The sequence below is a fragment of the Haemorhous mexicanus genome, chromosome 18 (assembly GCF_027477595.1).
Source record: "Haemorhous mexicanus isolate bHaeMex1 chromosome 18, bHaeMex1.pri, whole genome shotgun sequence".
Taxonomy (NCBI): domain Eukaryota; kingdom Metazoa; phylum Chordata; class Aves; order Passeriformes; family Fringillidae; genus Haemorhous; species Haemorhous mexicanus.
The window spans coordinates 10526958-10549328 of NC_082358.1; the positions used below are offsets into that span (position 1 = coordinate 10526958).

At 40.3% G+C, this 22371-nt stretch overlaps 1 protein-coding gene across 3 annotated transcripts in view; it reads left to right on the forward strand.

Moving 5' to 3' along the window:
• DIDO1 (death inducer-obliterator 1) overlaps nt 1-21914 on the forward strand; it is a 48087-nt gene extending 26173 nt beyond the window's left edge. For 2 of the 3 annotated variants that reach the window (XM_059862750.1, XM_059862751.1), the window contains exons 8-17: nt 5049-5496; nt 6372-6531; nt 6962-7078; nt 7298-7402; nt 7845-7980; nt 8118-8664; nt 9500-9653; nt 10624-10713; nt 11340-11535; nt 16825-21914. In XM_059862750.1, the coding sequence (XP_059718733.1) occupies nt 5049-5496; nt 6372-6531; nt 6962-7078; nt 7298-7402; nt 7845-7980; nt 8118-8664; nt 9500-9653; nt 10624-10713; nt 11340-11535; nt 16825-20189 (5318 nt within the window). In that variant the 3' untranslated portion in view covers nt 20190-21914. Of the gene's footprint in view, nt 1-5048; nt 5497-6371; nt 6532-6961; nt 7079-7297; nt 7403-7844; nt 7981-8117; nt 8665-9499; nt 9654-10623; nt 10714-11339; nt 13300-16824 lie in introns of those variants that run through there. The other variant, XM_059862752.1, reaches the window with a different exon arrangement.
• The last annotated feature ends 457 nt before the right edge of the window (nt 21915-22371 follow it).

Consider the following 22371-nt stretch of genomic DNA (forward strand, 5'->3'; position numbering starts at 1 on the left):
TGTACTGTGCATAAGACTGAAGTTAGTTCTGGAGTTTTTGTTTTTTCCCTAGAACTCTCTCTTGTAGTGAGAGAGAAGTCTGAAAAGGAGCAGTACGACCCAGACAGACTTGGGCTGCCTCTGTGCTGGGTAGTGCCCCCTCAAGTGCTGGGTTCCTGACGTCCTGCTCCCACTGCAGAAAGTTCTGTGCAAGCTGGACACAACACAGCCACCGGCTCCTCACACGGGAAGAATTTCATCCTGGGGAAAGAAAGTAGATTAATGTAGATGGAAGAGAACACAGAGGGAACATGAAGATGATATTAGACACCAGAGACAGTAGTGCTGGTGTATGAACAGCCTTATGCCAAAATCTTAATTCTGTAGAGAAAGTTACAGTAGTCTGTGTGGCTGCAAGATGTATTGCACAGAAGTGTTTAATGTCCCGTAAGAGGAGCTGTGATGCTTTTTTAAATTTAGAAAACTACCCAAAAAACAGTTTTACTGTAGTCATTGTGAAATGGGCTCTTCAGGTGTAACAGTTTGTGGTTTATCTTCACAACATTTAAAAGTTTTAACATCAACTAGAGCCAGAAATTAAAGTCCTTTTGAAGAGCTGTGATTTGAATAATTTTAAAATGAGACAGAGAAAAGGAATAGCACATTTATTCTAGTGTTTAAAATTTGAAAGAAGTAGGTAATAGTTTCAGCAAAGTAGCTCATCACAAATGAGATATCTTACATAGAAATCAGGATTAGTTTTTGAAGTGGCTTTCAAAAGCTATAACTCCAAGGAAGGATTGGGTGGAGAGGGAAAGGGAAAAGAACCAGAATAGACTTTAATGCTATACAGAAATATTCTTTAATGATTGAAATAGAAACAAAAGTTCCATTTGGATAATGTAAAACCCAGCCTCTGGGTGTTGGCGAGGGACTGGGATACTCATACAGCCTGCAAATCCTTCATGCAAAGTAGACAACCTTACACTGTGGAAATCCTGCTTAATTGAGCCTCCACAATGGCCTGGCAGTGCTGAGACACCGAGTTGAGAGTTTCAGAAGTACCTGGAGCCGTCGGGCTCGTCTGTCCCAGCAGATGGTGTGGCACTTCTGTCCTGCTCTGCATGCAGAAGCTTTGTTTACAGCTGGGTGTTATAATGTCAAGTGTAACTGCAGGGGCAGTTTCCTCAGGGGAGGGCTTCTGTGTCTGTCTATGCCCAATGGGAGAGGTTCTACTTCTGTCTGTAGTGAGCACACCAAGCAATGCTGTTTTTTAAGCTGAGGAGGAATGAAGGGTTTTCTGCCAGAGGATTCATTGGGTTTCACCCTGGGAATGTGTTTGCTCATTAGCTGCAGCTGCACCTCGGTCTCTTTAGCCCACACCTCCCTCCAGTCAGTAAGGATCCTCTTCCTGTCCTAACAAGTGGCCCATGGGACAAAATGGGGCAATTAGGAATTACCGTTATTTTAAATTGTGTTTCTGATGTCAAGCCAGAGAGGTTTACCTGGGTGTACAAAGGGCTGAATAGAAGAACCAGCCAATGCCTTATTCTAAACTGCCAGTGGTGAAACTCCGTGTTAATCTCTTAGGTAGGATAGGCTGATGTTCAGTGCTTTTCTCATCCTTTTATTTTAAATTTGGTCTAGGGCATTTATTATAGGTGCACTGGAGCTACTGATGAAAAGGACCAAACCCACCATGGTATAAAACACAGTGGCCAGTGTGTGCAGTAGCATTGGCTGTGCCTTCTCCTCATGCTGTCCATAGACTGCAGGATCAAGCACTTGGAAATTATGGGTTGAGGGAATACCTGGTCCATGTTCTGTCTCATCCATTTGCTGAGCAGCTCTGGCATCTGTTCAGAAGTAAAGCTCCATATGTGTTGGCATACTGCTCTCAGAAAAGAGCACATTTTTTATGTGCTTCCAAACAGATACCTACCATGTTCCCATACCTGTCAGGAGGTGCTGTCAGCTTTTGGGTGTGCTCATGTTGTGGATAGATCAGTAGGAGAGTGAGCTGCCACCCCAAGAGTCAGTGCTGCTCCTTCCCCACCCTCCACTGGCTACTCTTGAGTGTTGGATCTAAGACCCATGTAATGCACAGTGAATTGCTTCAGCTGAATTATGGGGCAGAGCATTGACACTGAAACCCAAAACTTGATAGGACAAAAATTCTGATTTCTCCTTATCAGAACAGGATAAGAGGGGTTTTTAGATTAGTCTTATGTACAGGTGTCACGGGTTGTTTGTACAGAGGATCTAAGTATTCTGGGTTCTTTATCAAAACCTGCGCACGGTGGATGGGACAGTGTCAGTTTGAACAGAACCTTGGTAGTTCTGGAGAGCTGAAGGAGTCACTTGTGGCTGAGTTAGTACATAAAGAATCTGTGCCATCTATGTCTGATCAACAAGTCCTGCTCAGGAGACACTAGAAATTGGTGAAAATGGCTTTGTAGCTTGAAACTGTCAGGCACGCATGATACTTGGGAGCTCTGTGCATGTTTTCTGTTTGCTAAAGAAGCATAAATCACACACCTTAAGAATAGCTATGGTGTCAGCTGGCAGCTTAAAGGATGCCTCTGTGTGTCCTTGGACCTTATAGACTCTGCTGACCTTCAGCCCCAGGGATGTCAATCTAGCTTTGTACTAGTAGCTTTTATTTATTCATTAATTTATTTTACAAGTTTTTATTCTTACTGTGATATAGCTGTTTATAACAGAAAGGTGTTTGGTGTGGGTATAGTTCTCATATATACACAACATCTGATGGACACAAAACATCTTGGTTCTGCTGTTTTTAGTTCTATCAATGTAGTTTTTGTTAAGTACTTTGAGCTAATCATTAAATAGGTAGTGGTTAGAGGGTTGAGAATAAATTTACAGTCATACTTCTGCTGTAACCACAAAGAACTAAACATCTTAATACTGAAGATTGAATTTTGCTGTCACTTTGCAAGCCAAGCTGTTCTGTCCTGCCTTGCTGTGGCAGGTCACAGAGTGTGCTGCTGTCCTACCTGCCTGGAAGGGTACAGGTCTGTGTAGAAGATAAATAAACCAGGAGAAAGAGAATGGGAGTAATTCCTGCAATGCTACCAATGCACACATTTTGGGTATTTGCCATCTGTCTCTTCAAGACTGACCTCAAAATGGGTTGGCTGGTTACTTCTTGGGTTCTGGGGACTCTGCTTGGCCAAATCAACCATATCAGCAATAGTTCCTTATCCTCTTCCTCCCTCCTGGCATTGCCAGAGTCCTCTTGACAACTGGAATAGTGTTAGGGGAGACCTACAGACAGACACTGTAGGTCACATGGAAGGTGTCCCTTGCTCAGTCAAACAAGAATCAAGGCCAGTCTAGGGAAAACTGTGGGAGTAGTGTGAGGGTAATAATTGCATTTTGTTTATAGCAAAATCATCACAGCCTATGAAATGATTTAATGTACTTTGCCAATGGGTTTTGCTTTACACTTCAAGTAGTTAAATCTGGCTCAGAAAAAACTCCTTAGTTGTAAAATACTTCTAGGAGAAAGCTGGGGACACATATCTTTTGCAAGAGACAGTGTCTCTCCATCTTCTGGCTTCTTGTGTTCCAGCAGAAGTTGAGCATACACTCTTGCACTTCAGCTACCAAAAGGTCAGTTCCTGTGGTGGTTCTTGGCTCATCTCCCACCATCTCCCATGGCAGCTGCCAGCACTGAGGGCCAGTTGCAGGGAGGGGGGTGAGAGGGGCATTGCTGGAAGTGCAGGTCTCCACTAGGCATGCAGAAACTTGCAAGTCCATTTCTTCATGAAATAAGGTAATACCATTTGTCCCTTAAGAATGCTAAATCTTCTGCAGTTTGAGGGGTGATTACATTGGGAATTTTTGCTGATGTGTGGGATGTTTTGAACCAGGCCCCCCCCCAGGAGGGGTTGGTCCCTTATCAGGTCCTTCTCAGGACGGTTTAGACCTTTTCCAGTGATTTTTGCTCTCATCAGAGCAGACCTGGTAGATGAAGAGGGACCGGTTGGTCCTTGGTAGAGTGACTGGAGCGCCTGATGTTGCCCAGGAGCTGTCCTGCACATTGCACCTGGGGGGTGTGGGCTGATACACCTACAGACCTTCAACAAGGTTTGAAACAACTCTATTTTAGGAGTTGAGTTTTGGTAGTTTCCCTCAGAACCCATCATCATTTGAGCTCTCAGGATCCATATGCTGCTGTTACCCAATGTAAATTTGATGTCTTGGAAATTGTTCTGTTGGAGGGGGATTTGTGTGTTTTTGGGGTTTGGCTTTTTTTCCTGGGTTGAATTGTTCCTGTCTGTGCCAGAAGGTGGTACAGATGAAATGCAATTTAAAAACATATTTGCTTTTAAAATCCTGTACAACTTTTACAGCTATGAAAACAAGAGCTTTTACTTAGACTGTACATTTTCTTGTATATGATGCGTATCAGTTACTGTGACATTAGAATTTTCAATGGAAAACTGAATATTATGAATGGAATAGTTTGAGAATGGTGAAAATTAGATGGCTACAGCCTGACAGCAGTGTTAATGTTTAAATAATGTTTAAATCTAGACTAGCTAGGAACTCAATAGGTTTATTAAACTTTAGTAATACTCAGCTTAGGGTGGTATTAGTACAATTTTGAATTCATAGACTTTCTTGTCAGGTCAACCTCTTTAATTAACTGGTTACTGTAAAGTGCTATGAGATTTTTTTCTGTTTAAATGTAGCATGTGGGTTGTATTACATTGTTTTTATTTTTTGTATGTGTAAGTATTTGGGTTGATTTTGAAGCTTAACCATGGAATCCCACTCAGGAATCTTTGAAGGTGGTGCCTTTTTTCCCCCCCTTTTTACTTATGCACAAAATTTTCAACAAACAGTCAACCATGGCATGATTTTAAAAATCACTTTTAACAAGGCAAATGAGAATAAATAAGTTAAACTGCTTGCCAGGTAGCTATTCACTGGAGATGGTATTTCACTGACTTTTCCTTTTATATTGGTATTAGGTGTTCATAACTATGAAGTTATAAAGTTAAGTCTTTAATATTGCATTTTCCCCTTTGTTTTAACAGCTCAAAGGGAAGAGAAAAGGAACGAAGATCGAGCAGAGTCCACGTCGGCACCAAAGAAGGCTGTGGTAACTATCATGGAGAAACAGTCTTCTTCTCTCACCAAAAATCTGCCTTCTAAGAAGTCCCCATCCTACTCCAACACCTCACTAACTAAACCACCACTGAAACCTGCTGGAAGTTTCAAAGGTGTCATTCCCAAGAAACCTTGGCCTTCGTCAGGCAGTGTTCCTTCCAAACAGTCACCTCTCTCTCATGGCTCATCAGTTGCCAAGAAAGCAGCTCCGTCTTCCAGTTTGAGTGGGGGACTCAAAAAGCCTTCACTGTCTTCCGTGTCAGCTGCAGCTGGAAGTAGTCAAGCCAAAGCCTCAGCTAGTCCTGCCCAGTCACAGCCCAACTCTCAGATTCGACAGAATATTCGACGATCCCTGAAAGAAATTTTATGGAAGAGGTGGGAATTTGAAACACTTTATATAGGAAGCTACACCTAGAAGTAGCATGGAGAGTTTAGTTTGTCTTGATAAGGAATTTTGAGGGATTGAATTTATGCAACAAATTACTACAAGTGCAATCAGCATCTCAGGTTTATATTTGAAATAAAAATTCTTGATAGAAAATCAATGTGCATGTGATAAAGCTATTATAAAAAGAAACCTCACTATTCCATTTATATTGAGACAGTTACAGTAGAAGGACTAAATCACAGCATAGAAGCATTTATAATGTAGGTGCACTGAGTTCTAAAGTCTGGAGATGTAGAGTTGTAGGGAACATAGTACAGGAAATACCATAGTCAAAGCTCACTGAAGGACAGATTCCCTCCTGTCCCAACATGAAAATCAGCAACAAGAAATTCTTGTCAACTAGCAGCTATTATGTAGGACAGGAAAAAAATAACACCAAAAAATGCAGACTTTCCCACAATAATTATTAAAGAGAAAGACAACCATAAAGACTTGCTATAGAGCACTGCCCTCTGGTATTGTCTCTGAAAAGGAAATCCTGGTCACAGTGGGGAATCAAGGACTGAAAATCAGGTGCTTGGGCTCCCTGTGTCACTCCTGGCAGAGAAACTCCAGGTGGCAGTGCCACGAGCAGGAGTCTCCTAAAGCCACGTTGTCTGTGGCCACCTGTGGGCAGTAATTAAAGTTTGCCTGAGTTCAAGATCCTGAGATACAATTTAGCTTTGAGGTTGCATTTAAAGGAGTCTCAAGCCCTTCCTGGGTGAGGAACAGCTGAGGTCACATCTGAAAATGTTGTTTTTGTGACTGTACCTAACCATTTACCCCTGATGTAACCACACATTCCTGTTCTTGTTTGCAACAGAGTCAATGACAGCGATGACCTGGTCATGACAGAGACTGAAGTAGGGAAAGTGGCACTCAACATTGAGAAGGAGATGTTTAATTTGTTCCAAGTGACAGACAACAGATACAAGAGCAAATACCGTAGCATCATGTTCAATCTCAAGGACCCCAAAAACCAGGTTTGGAATTTTCTTAAGCAGCAAACTTTTATAGAAATGTGCTTTTGGGCTTGAATGGTATGCCAGACTCTACCCTCAACATTAGGGGTTTCAAAATAGAGACTTATTAATTAAATTATAAAATGTTATTATAAAGCCATTCAAGCATTTTAATGATATTTTTATCTAAGTAGAAGTTCAAAGCCTACTTTAGTTGGTGATTGGTTTTTATACAATTGGAGCATTTGATGTGATGTATTTATTATACTTGGGGTTTATTTCATCCCTGATTTCTGGTTGCTGCTCCTTTCCAAGTTTGCTTATAAGTAGGTGATATTTTTTAACAGAAAATTAAGAAACTGGAGCAGGTTTTGCCTGCCCAGCACTGTTAATATTGTCAGTTACCTGAGCAGGCTCCCTTCAGCGTGGCAAAAGTTTCTTCTGTTTTCAGGGACTTTTCCATCGTGTCCTTCGTGAGGAAATCTCCCTGTCAAAACTGGTGAGAATGAAACCAGAAGAACTTTTATCTAAAGAACTGTCTGTGTGGAAAGAGAAACCATCTAAGACAGTAAGTAACGTATTTTTCCCTATGTTTTTGAGTACAAATTAATAGCAGCTTTGCCAGCCTTTACCACTCATTATACATTAATGCACCATTTTTTTCCTAAAAAATACTAATAACACTCAGTTTCAGTACACTTCTTCCCTACCACATACCAAATGATAGCAAAGTACAGAGTAAAATAAATATATGGAGCTTTTACCAACACTGTTTTGTTTCTTTCAGGTGGAGTCAAGAAGCAAATCTCACGAAATCAAGAAAACGGCTGTAAAACGGGAACATGTGCCTGCTGTCAATATGGAGGACTCTCCACCAGTATCTGACTCTGATGTGAGTACTGGGGCTGTTCCTTCAGATGAGGATGTGGAGGGGGAGCAATGGCAGTTAGGGCTTCAAATCTGGGCAGATTGTTTCACTGAACTGTGGGGATATCATTTGCCCACTGGGTGTGCTATGAGCATTCCTCAAGTGTGAAGGACTGCAGCAGCCAGTAATAGGTGTGTTTTGCAGGCACTTCAAAAATGCTGTATACTTTTCAGCCCTTGATGTCAATTTGCAGGAAAAGCTTTTCTTTCTGAACGTGGGTTCTGCTTTAAAAGCACTGTGGCTTGAAATCTGGACACATAACACGTGATAACTCCATCTAACATGATATGCTTTAAGCAAGGAATTTTATGTATTTTAAAAAACTGAATGAACAGTTTTGCAAGTGTTTTTTTATTGTTGAAGTTAATGATCAGCTGTGATATTTTTTGTGTTTAATCACTTTTAGGAGCAGCAAGAGTCAACCCGAACTGCACCCAATTTGAACAGTCCTCCTTCTCTAGATGTTTTTAGCAGCATGTTGAAGGATACAACAAGTCAGCATCGAGCCCATCTTTTTGACCTGAACTGTAAAATCTGTACAGGTATTAATTGACAATACTCACCTTGGGCAAAGTAAAAGAACTGTTACTTAAGTGTTGTTTGTTTATTTGTTTTTTTGAAATAGTTTCTCCAAACTAATATTAAATGCTAATCAAAAATGCTTGATATAAATCTATAGGTCAGATTTCAGCATCAGAAGATGAAATACCAGCTAAGAAGATGAAGTCAGGGCCTTCTGCTAAGAAGGTGGAGTCGAAATCAAAGCCAGAGGTGCAGGCCAAGTATGAGAGTCCTGCAGCAGCCCCCGCAGCAGAGCCTGACAAAGAGCCCGTCGCTGATGACGCAATGGAAATTGATGTTGAACCGGCAGCAGAAACAGTTTCCCAGCCAACCACAGAAGGCACTTACATTCCTACAAGCCAGAGCCAGAACAGCACAGACTCTGCTGTACCTGAAGAGGTCTCTGCTCTCGCTGCCTCCTGTGCTGGCCCTGTTGTCACAACCGTAACGGTTTCTGGCAGAGACCCCAGGACAGCCATGAGCAGCTCCTCTGCGACCGTGACGCCGGCCCTGCGTCCTGGGCCCACAGCTGACAAAGTCTCCACGGGGGAAACCAAACAAGAAACTTCCAAACCAGTTATGACTGTCCCCAAATCAATATTAACCAAACCCTCTTCCTCACCAGATCCCAGATACCTGGCAGTTCATCAGTCACCCAACATCAAGTGCGTATCCTCAGCAGCTGCCCCATCCCTCCTGTGGCTCTCTGCAGATTCCCATGTGTCCCATATCCTGTTCTCTTTCCTTCAACCAAAAGGCTTGTTGAGGTTTAAAGTTCAGGGAGCCTGATTCACATTTTTAAAATGCCATCTCTCCTTATTTGCTTTCTCTAGCTTGGTAAAGTTTTCAGAGCATCAGTGTGTGTGCATCAACAGATGCACAGAGTATCAGCAAAGATTCTACAATGTTCCAGCAGACAAATAAACTTGAGGGTGTCTTGCAGACTTACAAGTCTGAATATACATTAATATCTAGAAAGACAGTGCATGGGAGAGATTGCTTAGAGGCATTTCCAGATTTTCATCCTGTGTTAAAATACTGTTGCATCTAAATACGAATTAAAATTAACCAATTGGTCAGCTTGAAAGGAAGTGGATTTCTTTCACATTCTGAGTATACACAATAGTAAAAATAAATATTGCTGAGTATATCCTTTTGCAATTGCAGTTAAAACAGTTTTATTCATAGCAAGTTCTTTTACTTCAGAATCACTTTCAGAAGGATATTGTTTACTTAATTAGTGAGAAGTCTGTAATTGGTTTTATAAAAGTCATACCTTTTGGGACCTCTTTGCTTGCCTGCAGCTACAAGTTAGTTTTCTGCTATTCCTTGATTTTTTTAACTAATACCAAGTTAATGGAAAATACTAACAAAGCATCTAGTAAAAATTTTGTTACTTATTCAAAAGAAAGTATCAGATCAATAGGAGGAGGGAAGAAAATTTAAAATAAAAGGCCCTCATTGGCATTTGTAACCTTTCTGTTTGGATTTGTTTTGCAGTGCTTCAGAGCCTCGCTCACCTCAGGACAGCGACACTTCCCTCTTTCTCTCTCGTCTCAACACCATTTGGAAAGGATTTATTAACATGCAGAGTGTGGCCAAATTTGTCACTAAAGCCTATCCAGTCTCCGGGTGCTTTGATTATCTTAGTGAGGTGTGTGTGTGTCTGGAATGGTCTGTGCTGCAGTTCCTGGTGCTAGAAAGGCTGGGGGCATTGTGTATTTATAGAGTTACATTAGAACTGTACCAGTGGTAAATGACATCTTTGTAGTAGTAGGAAAAGTAGCTCAAGGAAAAAACTCAGCCTTTTAAAAATTCCTCACAAATCTGTGAGGAATTTTGTCTTTCAATGTGTTGATACATATGTTAGGATCTGCCATGGAATAATGGCTTTACATCAGCTTCCTTGTTTAGGAGACGGTGTTTTAAAGTGTGTGCCTTGTTCTGTTCTCAGACTAGATGGGTCACTGATGAGATCTGTTAAAAATTTTGTTCAGCTGTTTATGTAAAGTGTCATCCTTGCTACTAATTTTCAAGTAAAACCAGTTGGATGATACTGTTCTCAAATAATGAGACAGTAGGAAGGTTTTTCTTTCTCTTGTTTTCTCTCGAGAGCATTTTAGGTGACTTAGGACTTTTCAAACACGAATGTATGGTTTAGGACTTAATAAGGTTGCTTGTTCTTCTGAGTACTGCTTTTGCTGAAAAGAGTTTCGCTGTCCTCGTGACAGGAAATTCACCAAAATTCAAATAACATGGGGTCACTGCAAATGTGGAGAAAAGCTGTATTTCAGATAGCAGCTTCCCTATAAAAGCCTATATATATGTATAGTATAATTTCCCTGCACATGGCAGTAATGGGCATAGAGAACTATTTGATGTGTTGCTGCTCTCCATGTTTGCAGTGTGTATCTGTTCCATGTATCCTGGGGGCCTTTGGGTCACATGCCATAATTAAGCACCTCCAAATTTAGGAATAGCCTGTCTGAATTTAAAAACATACGTACAAAAGTCTACTAAAATTTGACTATCCACTGGGCTACTGGGATGGGGCAGCATGCACTGCCTTTTTTGGTTTTAATTTTTGGTTTTTCTCACATTACCATGTAATACTTCTTGTTTAGGATTTACCTGACACAATTCACATTGGTGGGAGGATCTCACCGAAGACAGTCTGGGATTATGTTGGCAAACTCAAATCTTCGCTTTCTAAGGTATTCACTTAAAATCCTTTGCAAAACCCAGAAGAAATAGACAGCAATGTAAAATGACAACTTTTTATAATACAGAGTAGTAAACAGCAAATACTGACATAGATCGCACATGGAAAAATACCTAAACCCGTTCTTTGAAATTTTTTATTTATTTTAGTAATGTGTTTATTGAGCTGTAAACCTTGATCTCTCTTTCCTGCACAGTAGTTAAATCTTCAAACTATTTACTAACTGAAATACTGAAGATTGAAATTCAAATATTAAAGAAAAGGAACTTATAATTTAATATATTTTAGTATTAAAACCACTTCAGAGGTGAAAAAATTATAGACATCATAGAGAAAAACATGAAACAGATTTTTTCATTTCTTTTTCATTTGAGCCTCAAGCTGTTCAGTTTGATGTAAGATACACAAGTAATTTGTGTTTCTGAAAAATGACAAACCTAATTCTATTTTAATGTTGGAAATTGAACAGCCGTAGTCTTTTAAATCCAAAGTGTTGTCCTGAAGGCATAGTTGGAGTGATAACTGTGCAGTTTATTTTACCTCTGGAATTTGCCCTTTACCATTTCATTTGCTGGTGTGTTGCAGGTTGAATTTTTCCACTTTGCTTTTGTATTCCAGGAATTGTGTTTGATTCGTTTCCACCCCGCAACAGAAGAAGAAGAAGTTGCCTATATCTCTCTCTACTCCTATTTTAGCAGTCGTGGTCGTTTTGGTGTTGTAGCTAATAACAACAGACATGTCAAGGATCTCTACCTGATCCCCCTGAGTTCTAAGGACCCAATTCCTTCCAAACTCTTGCCCTTTGAGGGACCAGGTAAGCACAAAACAGGGGAGGTTCAATGCTAGGTAAAATCACAAGACAAAAGGCAATCTGAGACAAGCTGTTGAATATTTAATGTAATCATTAGTTAATTTTTTTATATTAAACCAATTTTAAAGTACATAATTAGGGAAAAACTGGAAATCAAACTCTGCTTAGATAAAATTGTCCAAACTTTAGTCTTTCCAACAAGATGCTCATAAGTCTTAGGAGAATGATTTTACATGTAAAATCAAGGATGTTTAACAGCCACTATATAAAAAAAAACCTAACAAAACCACAAAAAACTCCCACCCTATTATCAGCAACTCCTAAATTCACAAACCCTAGACCTCTACAAGCCATTCACCACCTCTTAATTCAAGCAGGAAACTTATCTCAGAGAGGAGTCAAGAAGTCAGAGTGAAGACAAAGGTAACATTTCTGGTGCTTCCACTGCATTGTCACTGTCCATGCTGAGTCAATCTGTACATGCAGTGTGGGACGTGAGGTGTTTGAAATGTGCTATTCTACTTGGATCAAACTGGCTTTGGAAAATCAGTCCTTAGGGGAGAAAGGGACTCATTCCTTAGGGTTAGATTCTTCTATCTTTAGATAAAATTACCTGTAATAGTGTTCGGTGAGTTTGCCCCATGTCAAACATGGTGACAGAAACACTGAGAATGAATGAATTCAACTGTGAAACACCCACCCTTCTACAAAATTTGGAGTCATCTTCATCTAAGGATTAGGAGATGCATATGCTTAGTTGCCAAAGAAGGATGTAGGCTTTATAGCAAATACCAGGTTGGGAAGCTGAAGAGCTGCAGGCTGCAATGAAGGCAGAACTGCGTTGTCGTGGCCATGGCTGGCACTGCATGGTAGGTATGGAGCAACCAACAAGGAGGTCACCTTTCTCAGTCAGGGGGCTGGCTGAGCTCTGCCCCTCAGATACAAGTGTAGCACAAAACTCAATAAAGCACTCTCAGAGATTTAATGCAGGAGCAGCAGTGGCCGGGACAGGTTTTCAGCAACTGGAGCATCATGAGTTAAGTGCTGTCCCTTCCTCCATGAGATAGCCAAGGGCACTTGCTCTGCATCCCCAGACAAGATTTTTCTCATACACTTCAAATCTCTTTTATCTGTCCTTGAACAGTGCACAGACTAGGTGATTGTTTTTAGGCAATAGCTACCAGCTTTCTGTTCTACACTTTTTTTACTTCTCCATTATGGGTTTCATTTCAAATGAAACTTTTTACCTTGGATTGAAGGTTGGCAAATGTAGCCAAACTTTACTATTAGTAAGAGATATTTTTAATATCAGACTGGTTTTGCTGAGTTTCAAGTGCACAGGTATTTCAAAACTGGAAGAAGTTGTTCAGAACAAGCTCAGGTCTCATCTGCAGGTGTTCATGGAGGCAAATTTTATAAGTCAGGTTTTCAAATTGACATAAATAGTTGTAGGCCGAGGAGATTAAAGGTTAGCAGGAACAAGGTTCCAAGGGCAGGCAGGCCATGAGATGGAACAGTTTCGCAGAAGATTCACTAAAGAGTTCTGCCATCAGGTAACACTTGGACACTCCTGTGGCAGCCATTATCTCAGCTGTGCTAAGCTGTGTTGTGTTTTAAAAGCAGTGAAAAGAATCAGGTAAGCTGTTCCTCTTGTTTTGTGTATGTATGAAAACCACAGCATGTAATCCACACCTTTTTAATGACATATGATGGAATTTACTGTGTTTTCTTTCTTTCACAATCAATAAAAATATTTTGTGGAATGTGGTCATTGTCTCCTTAAATTTAATCGTGTGCATTCCAGTAGAGTATCAAGGCCTGGAAAAGCATTGCCTTTACATGGTCTATCATATTTAGATAAATACGAGCTGAGGGGGGAGGAGGGAGAGGACAATCAAGCCCTGCCACTCCAGAAATCTTAGTCAGAAGATATTCCAGCTGTATCAGCCAGTTCCATCAGGCACGTATGGATTAGGAATTTCTCCTGTTTTCTGATGGATTGGAGTTGGAACACAACTGAGGACTGCACTAGTACCTAGAAGATCTGCAGAAAGCATTGATGTGGGCAGCTTAAAAACACAGGAAAATGGAGGGTTATCCTGATTTATATTTATTAACTCAGATATTTATCACCAGATTTTGTGTGTCATGGGCTCTTCTGCACTGCCCTTTTGTGGTGGTTTACCGTATGTGAATTATTTCTCTCTTTCACATACTCATTACCACTTCCAGTTGTAAAAGGTAGTATAATCAGACTTAATTACTAATAGAAAGTGATTTATTGAGGGATTTAGTGGTGATGGGAATGTAACATTTATGTAGCTGAATTTTAATAAAACAGACATATATATATCAGCAAAGATTCCACAAATGCTGGTATGTCTTTTGGTAGTTTTTTATAGGGACTGTGAGTTTTCATAAAGTATGTAGGCATGAAATCTCCTCATGCTGTTGGAATGGTTTTAAAAAAACAAATGCACCAAAATGTTACCTGAGCTGTGAATGGAGTTTGTTGTATTCAGCTGAGCAGATTTCATTAGTAAAAGCAGCAGCAGTAGAGAAACGTGGCATTACAAACCTGAGTTTCTGTGCCAGTCAGTTCCACTCAGCAGAGGAGCCTGAACATGGAGCAGTGTCAGTGCTGGGAGCCATCTGTAGCTCTGAATTAAGGGGGCACAAATCTGATGGCAATTGTCAGTTGCCCTCATGATTAATTGGGACAGCTATTTAAATAGCAGTGATAAGATACAGATAAAGTCTTTTGTTGGCCTCTGCAGTTTAAAATTCACCACAGGTGTGCTTAGTCCCTCCCTTGGGTCTGTCAGGGACAGGCAGAAGCTGTGTCTTGAGAAGTGCAGGTCAGTTTTACCAGCTGCTGCTCACAGGGAAAGATGGGGCCAGTAATACACCATATAAATATGGTAAACTTGATCTAATGAAAAAATGTATTTAAGGCCAAGGAAAGTAAATATTAATTCAATACTAGTGTTTAGTAGATCCTGTTTTATTGGCTTTAGTTACAGGAGGTAACTCAGTAAAGCCAGACTGGGGATTTCAAATGCATAATAGGATAATAACTGTTATAAATAATTTAGCACTGAAAACTACTAAAGCTGCCAGCACAGCTTGCAGCACTTTTAAAACCTGTGTTTGTGAAAGGCAGTCATTTAGCAGTAATGGCAGACTGCAGTCAATATTTTGTTGTTCCTAAAATTAGGCACTTAACCTATTTATGGATATTGAGATAGAACAGGGTTGTGGCCTTTGAAAGGTGCTCTGACCATATGTCTTCATTGAAGGAATCATGTAGTATTTGATCTCTCAGAACTGAGTGTAGAAGTCATCTTAGGCAAAATTTCTAATATTTGTGTAAAATTCCAGTATCAAAATGTAACATTTTAATGGATTTATTCCATGATGACTAAATTCTAAACACAATAATTTATAACTAATGCTATTAACTTGCTGCTGGAATTTTTTGCCTTGAAAGTGTATTAAAAGTTTACCCTGTTTTAATTAGTGACTTGATTTCTATTTCTTACAGGAGTTCAAACCTGATTTCTCAGTAATTGCTATTTATTAGATATCCTGCCTGATGGATTTTTGACACCTGTTTATTTCAGTTATTCAGTGTTTGAAATTCATTGAGACTAATTGCATAAATCACAAGTCTCTGCATGAAATTTGGTAATCAAAACATTTAACAACAGCAGAACAGCAAATGCCTACTGGCAGTTTCTGGGTGAACTCCTGTTTGTGAGATGATCTGCACTGGTCAACACCCACCAACTGGGGAGTTGTTATTCATTAACATAAATTTAGGAAAACAGCTGATGTGTTTTCCTCTCTAGATGGTAAATTTAGGAATCCCAGTAAAACTTCTGAGTTGTTTCACCAGATTAATGTATGTGTGATGTGGTTTGCTAATGGAATGTATCTGCTACTGTGGGGTTTGGGGGTTGTGTTGGTATGAAAAGGTTTTTGGTGCTAATCATTAGATATTTAAAATTGTTGCTTAGTGAGAAGTTGATTTAATAAGAACAAGGACCATATATATAAAAATCTCCTACTTATGGGATCTTCAGTTGAAGGGTCAACATAGGTCAGAGCACTCACATTGCCATTTATCCACAATGAATATTATCTTTTATTTCACAGGTTATTTTATATATCTATATTACTGCTTCCTTGCTGGATAGAAACCATAACAAATGGAACATATAGGGAAGACAGTGCACTTAAATGAGGGCCTTTTAAAGGCCATTTAGTCCAGAAGTGAAAAGATTTTCTACATTTGCCACCCCTGTATGTTTCAGGATTTAGTCCCTGCCCTTCATTCTATGCATGTTTATCTGCCAGTGGGACTGTGCTTGTAGGAGGAAAAAATACAGGAGACAGGCCTACAGCCCTTTGCATTTTTCCTCTTTATCTGAAACCTTCATATCATTTGTGGATATACTTCTCCTTCAAGTCTGAAGCTCTTCACAAGGAGCAGTTCTGTTTATTGTGTTTTTTTACTGACCTATCAAGGCCTGATTCCCACCCTTTGGCCAGCAGCTCCAAGGCCTTCTCGCCCCCACGGCAAGTGCTGGCCCAAGCAAACACCTCTCCTGGGCTTGCTTGGGACATCTGCAGTTTCCTTGCTTCTCTGGCCTCTTAAAATAATGCCTGGCTGGAAAACGCCACAGCAAACTGGGAGTAATTACCAGCTTTTAAACACTGTTTCCAAACGCTGTTTGATGTGATCTTTTTTTTTTTTGCCATTGTTGGTGTTTGTTTAACTTGGAGACTGACAAAATGTTTATGGATTGGTGTCAATGTGGCCTTTTAGCACAGGTTATACGACACACAGCAATGTTTAGTCCAAGTTTTCTCACTTTTCAGTATCTCTGTGTATATTTGCAAACTAAATGTAAATATTTGCTTTTTCAGGAGGCAAGGTCAGGATAGTTGAGCAGTAGAAACAATGTAAAGATACAAAACTAACAGCTTGCTGGGGTTTGAATTTTTGCAGAAACACTTTAACAATGATGCCTGGTGCTACCATCCTTTATTAAAAAATTTGAGGAAGGAATTGAAACTGTTAAACTTCTGTATAAATACACATAAAAAGTAAGAAATACAAATGTATATGCTTGTGGACTAATGAAAATTGCTAATAGGTCTGATGGAATTTAGAAAACTGTTACCTTTATGACTTTTGTACTTGCCACTTTGTAAAATAATAGGTTTCTACTGAAAGCATCATTAAATTCAGATTTTTACATATACAATCTTTGTGTTCTCTTTCAGGTCTTGAATCATCTCGGCCAAATTTAATCCTTGGGTTGGTTATCTGTCAGAAAGGGAAACGTCCTGCCACTGAGACAGAGAAAATGGAGGAGAAACGAAGTAGAATTCAAGCACATGAGGAAGCCGAACCATCCCTGTTCTCTAAAGGGCCTCCAGCTTCACAAGAGAAGAAAACTCCAAAATACACACTTTATTCAGGAGACTCCACGATGAGTACAACACCACCTGGATCTCCTCCTCCACCTCCACCCCCACTTCCCGTTCCTGACACCTCGGCAGTGACACCTTCAGTATTGAAAATACTGTCCTCCATTAAAAGTGGCCCCACAACCACTGTGACCCCACCGATTTCAACAGCTGCTCCTGCATGCAGCACTGCCACGCACTCCTCATCCTCAAGAACCGCCACGCCTCTTGAGCACATCCTTCAGACCCTGTTTGGGAAAAAGAAAACTTTTGAGCCTCTTGCCAAGGATTCTGGAACTGTTCAGTCTTCCAGTCAGGAAAGTCAAGCTGCGGCAGATAGCGGGATGTCAGCGGTTCCTCTGCTGGATCCCATTGTGCAGCAGTTCGGGCAGATGTCCAAGGACAAAGCCATAGAGGAGGAGGAGGATGACAGACCTTACGATCCTGAGGAAGAATATGGTCCAGAGAAAGCCTTTGAAACGCAGACTGGTGAGAGTGACAAACACTACAGTGTGGAAAAGCCGTCTACCACAGCAGAACTAGAGGATGAGGCCTATGATCCAGAGGATGAAACTATCTTGGAAGAAGCAAAAGTTACTGTTGATGATTTACCCAACAAAATGTATACAGACAGTAAAAGCAGTTCTTCAGAAGCGTCTGCTTCATTTGTGTCTGATTTATCTGCATCCTCCTCCTTGGTAGAACAGCAAAAAATGTTGGAAGAATTAAACAAACAAATAGAAGAACAGAAAAGGCAGCTAGAGGAACAAGAAGAAGCCCTCAGACAACAAAGAGCAGCTGTTGGTGTTTCAATGGCTCACTTTTCAGTGTCTGATGCTTTAATGTCACCTCCACCAGCAAAAGCTTCCCTAATGAAGCCTGAATTATTCCATCAGGACCAGCAAGCTACACAAAAAGTAGATTTACCTTCATCTTTAAATCAGCAAGCACAAGTTTTAAATCAGGGCTGTGACCCAAGGCAGAACAGAGATCCTCGACAGGCTCGAAGGATGGTGACGGAGAATGACAGTGCTGATTCTCGAATAAAGCCACAGGTAGTACAGAATGACATATCCACAAGAGAAGTCCCTCCAGCAAGTTTTCCAAATGCTTTGCAGACTTCACTTGGTAAGGAAGATAATGCTTTAATTTCCACTACTCAGCCTGGTTTTACTGCTGACAATTGGGTTTCAAGTGAACAGACATCTACGGTGCCCCAGAAAGAGACATCTAACAGCAAATTTGAACACACCATTCAAGTTACTTTGGAAAACTTGAGTCAAACAGCTTCTGGAGATCCTTCTGCTTCCAAACCTATACGTAAAGTGCTGCTTCCAACCCCACCAAGTACATCTTTTCAGCCTAATTTCTCCACATCAAATGACAGCCCATCTTTGCAAGATATGCATCAAGTGTCATGGTCAAATGAGTCAAAGGAAGCAATGGGAAGGGATTCCTTTTCAAATACAATGTTTCCTGGGCAGGAAAAGGCAGCTGGACACTTTGAACCAGAGATGGGTCTTTCATCAGTGCAATATGATGAACAAAGAAATCCTCAGACTCATCAGTTTGTAGAACAAACTGAATCTGCACCAGCTCAGAGTGAGAGTGGACCTCCCCCACAGCACTTTGAGGAAAACCGAGCATTTTCTATGTCTGGACAGAAAGGGGGACCTCCAATGATGCTCAATGCACCTGGAGGACCTCATGGACCTAATTTTAGAGGGCCAGCACCACAGTACTCTGAAGAGCATGGTTTTCCAAATAATGATGGGCAAAGAGGACCTCAGTCTGGAAGATTTGGAGGTCAAAAGGGTCCCATTCCTTCCTTATTTTCTGCACAGCATGGACCACCTATTTTTGGTGATAATAGGGGCCCGGCTCCTTCTTATCATGGTGGTCCAAGAGGAATGTCACCATCTCATTTTGAAGATCATAGGGACCCTCACATGGAACAAATGGAATTCTCAGATTCCCAATATGATGAAATGATGGGGCCTCCAGGACAGTTTGAAGGACCAGATTCGCCCCAGTTTATGGGAAACAGAGGACCTTCTCCTTTTCCTTTTGGAGGTCAAAGACGACCCCCACCAGGTCAGTTTAAAGGACAGAGAGGAGGCCCTCAGTTTGGAGGGCCAAGAGGTCCAGCTCCAGGTCATTTTGGGGGACCAAGAGGACCTCACCCAAATCAGTTTGAAGGGCAGAGAGGTCCAGCTCCAAATCACATGCCTGGTCCAAGGGGACTTTTGCCACAGCCATATGAAGAACGTAGAGGGAGCCCACCACCCAGATTTTCCAACCAGAGAGGTCCAGGACCACATCAGTTTGGAGGACCAAGAGGAGGCACACCTCCAATGTTTCCAGAAGAAGATGAACATCCTTCTAGATTTCATTACCAGGGTCAGTCACCACAAGGCATGAAACCACCCCCAAGACCGCTCCTGGACCTTCCAAGCCATCCAACTCACAGAAAAGAGATGTGGGAGGAAGGTGGACCATCTGCATCTCTTTCCAATATGTCTGGACAAGGACCTGAGTCGGAAGGACAGTGGCCCACATCTGACTTCCGAGAAGGCAAAAATCCCGACTATAGAGGCCAGACATTTGAAGGGAGACAGAGAGAGAGATATGAGGGAGGAAATAAAGATAAGGGTTTGGATCAGCCAGAGCTTCAACAAGCAGATAATCGCCAAGGTAGAGGCTTTGAGGAAAGACGAAGGGATCGAGAACATGGCAGACCTTGGGAAAGAGACCGTGGCAGAAACTGGAACAGAGACAGGGACTGGGAGAGACACAGAGAGAAGGAATGGGATAAAAATAGAGACAGGAGCCAAAACAAAGATAGAGACAAGGATTCAGAGCGGGGTAAGGACTGGGAAAGAAGCAGAGACCGAGATAGGGCAAGAAACAGAGAGAGGGACTCTTACAGAAGACGTGATAGAGAGCGATCGAGAAGCAGAGACAGGGATCGTGACAGAGAGAAAGACAGGGACCGGGATCGGAGCCGGGAAAAGGAAAGGGATCGAGACAGAGATCGAGATCGCGACAGGGAAAGAGGGAAAGATCGCAAAGATAGGAGTAAGAGTAAGGAAACTGGTAAAGAGACAAAGCCAGAAACACCGAAGGAAACCCAGAAACCAGTGGAAACTGAAGCTTCATCTTCCAGCAATCAGTCATAGAACTGTGACTGATACTTCCCACAAATAATACACTTTGGCAACACAGCAAGGACTGCACATCTGTAAATACTGTACATACTCTCACCTTTTAAAAAATTCTGTTGTAAAACTAGCCTTACCCAATGTACTGACAAATAAGCAATTTTTGAACAACTGTGAATGAAAATAATCAGATAGATGAAAAGCAAGAACATATTGGACTTTCACTTGCTGCATTTTGTGCATAATGTTTTTCTTATAAAAATTCACAACGTTAACTGTACTGAAATTTTGTTTTTTCTACTTGCATCTTTATCTTAAAGTTTCCATTTACAGTACAGAAATGGAAAAGGTCTAAGAAGAGCATATTGCTTTTTAAGATTATAAAGTTATGTTTTCCAGTAACTTGAATTGTAATTTTATAGGAGAATTTAATCCAGACCTGAGGAGCCATACCTTTACATCTCAGTTATGTGATATTTCGGTGTCAAAATTGTTCCTACAGCACACTAAAAATGTTGGTGTCATGTTTCTTTTACAATGGAAGGGTCATGTGTTTAGGAAAAAGCTGCAAAAGAACAGTGTTAATAATTATTTGTGACTGATGGAGGATTTGAAAATGGAATGTTATAAACTTAAAGTGCACTATCGTCCTTTTATATATATGTATTTTGGGTCTGGAATCCATCTGTTAAGTGTACAGCAAAGAAACAAGTCATACGTAGTTATTTTTCATGAGGTTTTAAATATCCCATGTTTACAAACCTGTCATTAAAGAAAATACAGGAGTAGCACCTTTATAACCAGCAAAACTTATAAAAGCATCAGACATTCATTTTGAAAAGTTGTAAACCAAAGGAAGAGAGAGCATTTGGTTAAATAGGCCACTAAATCTGTTACTTCAATTGAACTGATTTAGTGGAGCATTTTTTGGTTTTGTTTAGATTTTGCAGGATTTTTCCACAGATTTAAGAAAATGTCCCAATTCGATTGAACTTTTCATTATAGAAGTGCTCTTTCATTCTAAAAGGGCTCTCGAAAAATAAATGATACTGTTCTTTTGTTAGGCCCTACTTAGGCTGGCAGTGTATATAAAACTCTCCGCTGAAAAAGACACAGCTGCATTTAAGTTTAAATTATGGTGGTACATCATGTTGTGATTGAAGAGGGACATTTTTCATGGTGAAATACATCACATTGCTACTTTCCTTGTAGTCCTCGAGCACGTAATTGTAAAGTGTGAAATAAAACCCCACTAGTTTATTTGAATGTGAAAATTGACCGCTGGGTAAATATTTTGGTATTTTGCTAAGATAGATTTGGAAATGTAAAATTAGATTCCTGTAAACATTTTTGCATCTTGAGGACTATATTACAGGTAGCATGTGTGTCACCACAGTCACATTGGTGCATCCTTGAGGTCCTTGTACATCCAGGATTTGCTGGCTGAAATGATCATCTGTGTCCTGAACTCAAGGGAAAATGGTAACATGCAAAGAAATCTTAGTAAATGCAAACATCAACTACGGTGTAAGATTTTTTTTCTTAATGAGATGTTTCTAATTTAAAGACATTCATAAAAGTATGCAAAATGTGTGTTTGTTTAGGTTTACTTGATAGAAATTTCTGTAAATTGTATTTTATATGGCAAAATATATCACTGTACATTAAAATATGGGACTTCACAGGTTTTTGTTACTGTAAGTAGAATAAACACCTACAGAGAGCTGTTGTCCATTTCTTAAATGTGTATGTGTATAATATTTTCTGCATTTTGCTATTTCTCAACAAACCACAAGAGACTGATGGCGCAGGGGTTTTATTTCCTTATAGTTTAATGACAGACGTGTTGGAGGATGTCACAGCAGTGTTTGATTGTGGGCCCTCTAAAAAAATAGCAAAAATCTGTGCTAATGATTCTTTTTTCATTTCTAAGGCATCCCCTAATTTATTTTGAATGTTTTTTTTTTTTTTTTTTACATTTGAATGAGAATGCTTGGAATTTAAACATTTTTACATCAAAAAATCTGAAGAAAAGAAAAAGTATTAATCAGGTCACACCATTTATTAATTTCTTAGCTTTACATTTTTATGAAATAGATGTGTGGCTTTTCATCTTTTAGGACATTCTTTAGTAGTTTGTGGGATCTGTTTATGCTTTGGGATTGGTAAATCCATCCTCACAGAGATCAAGTGACAAAAA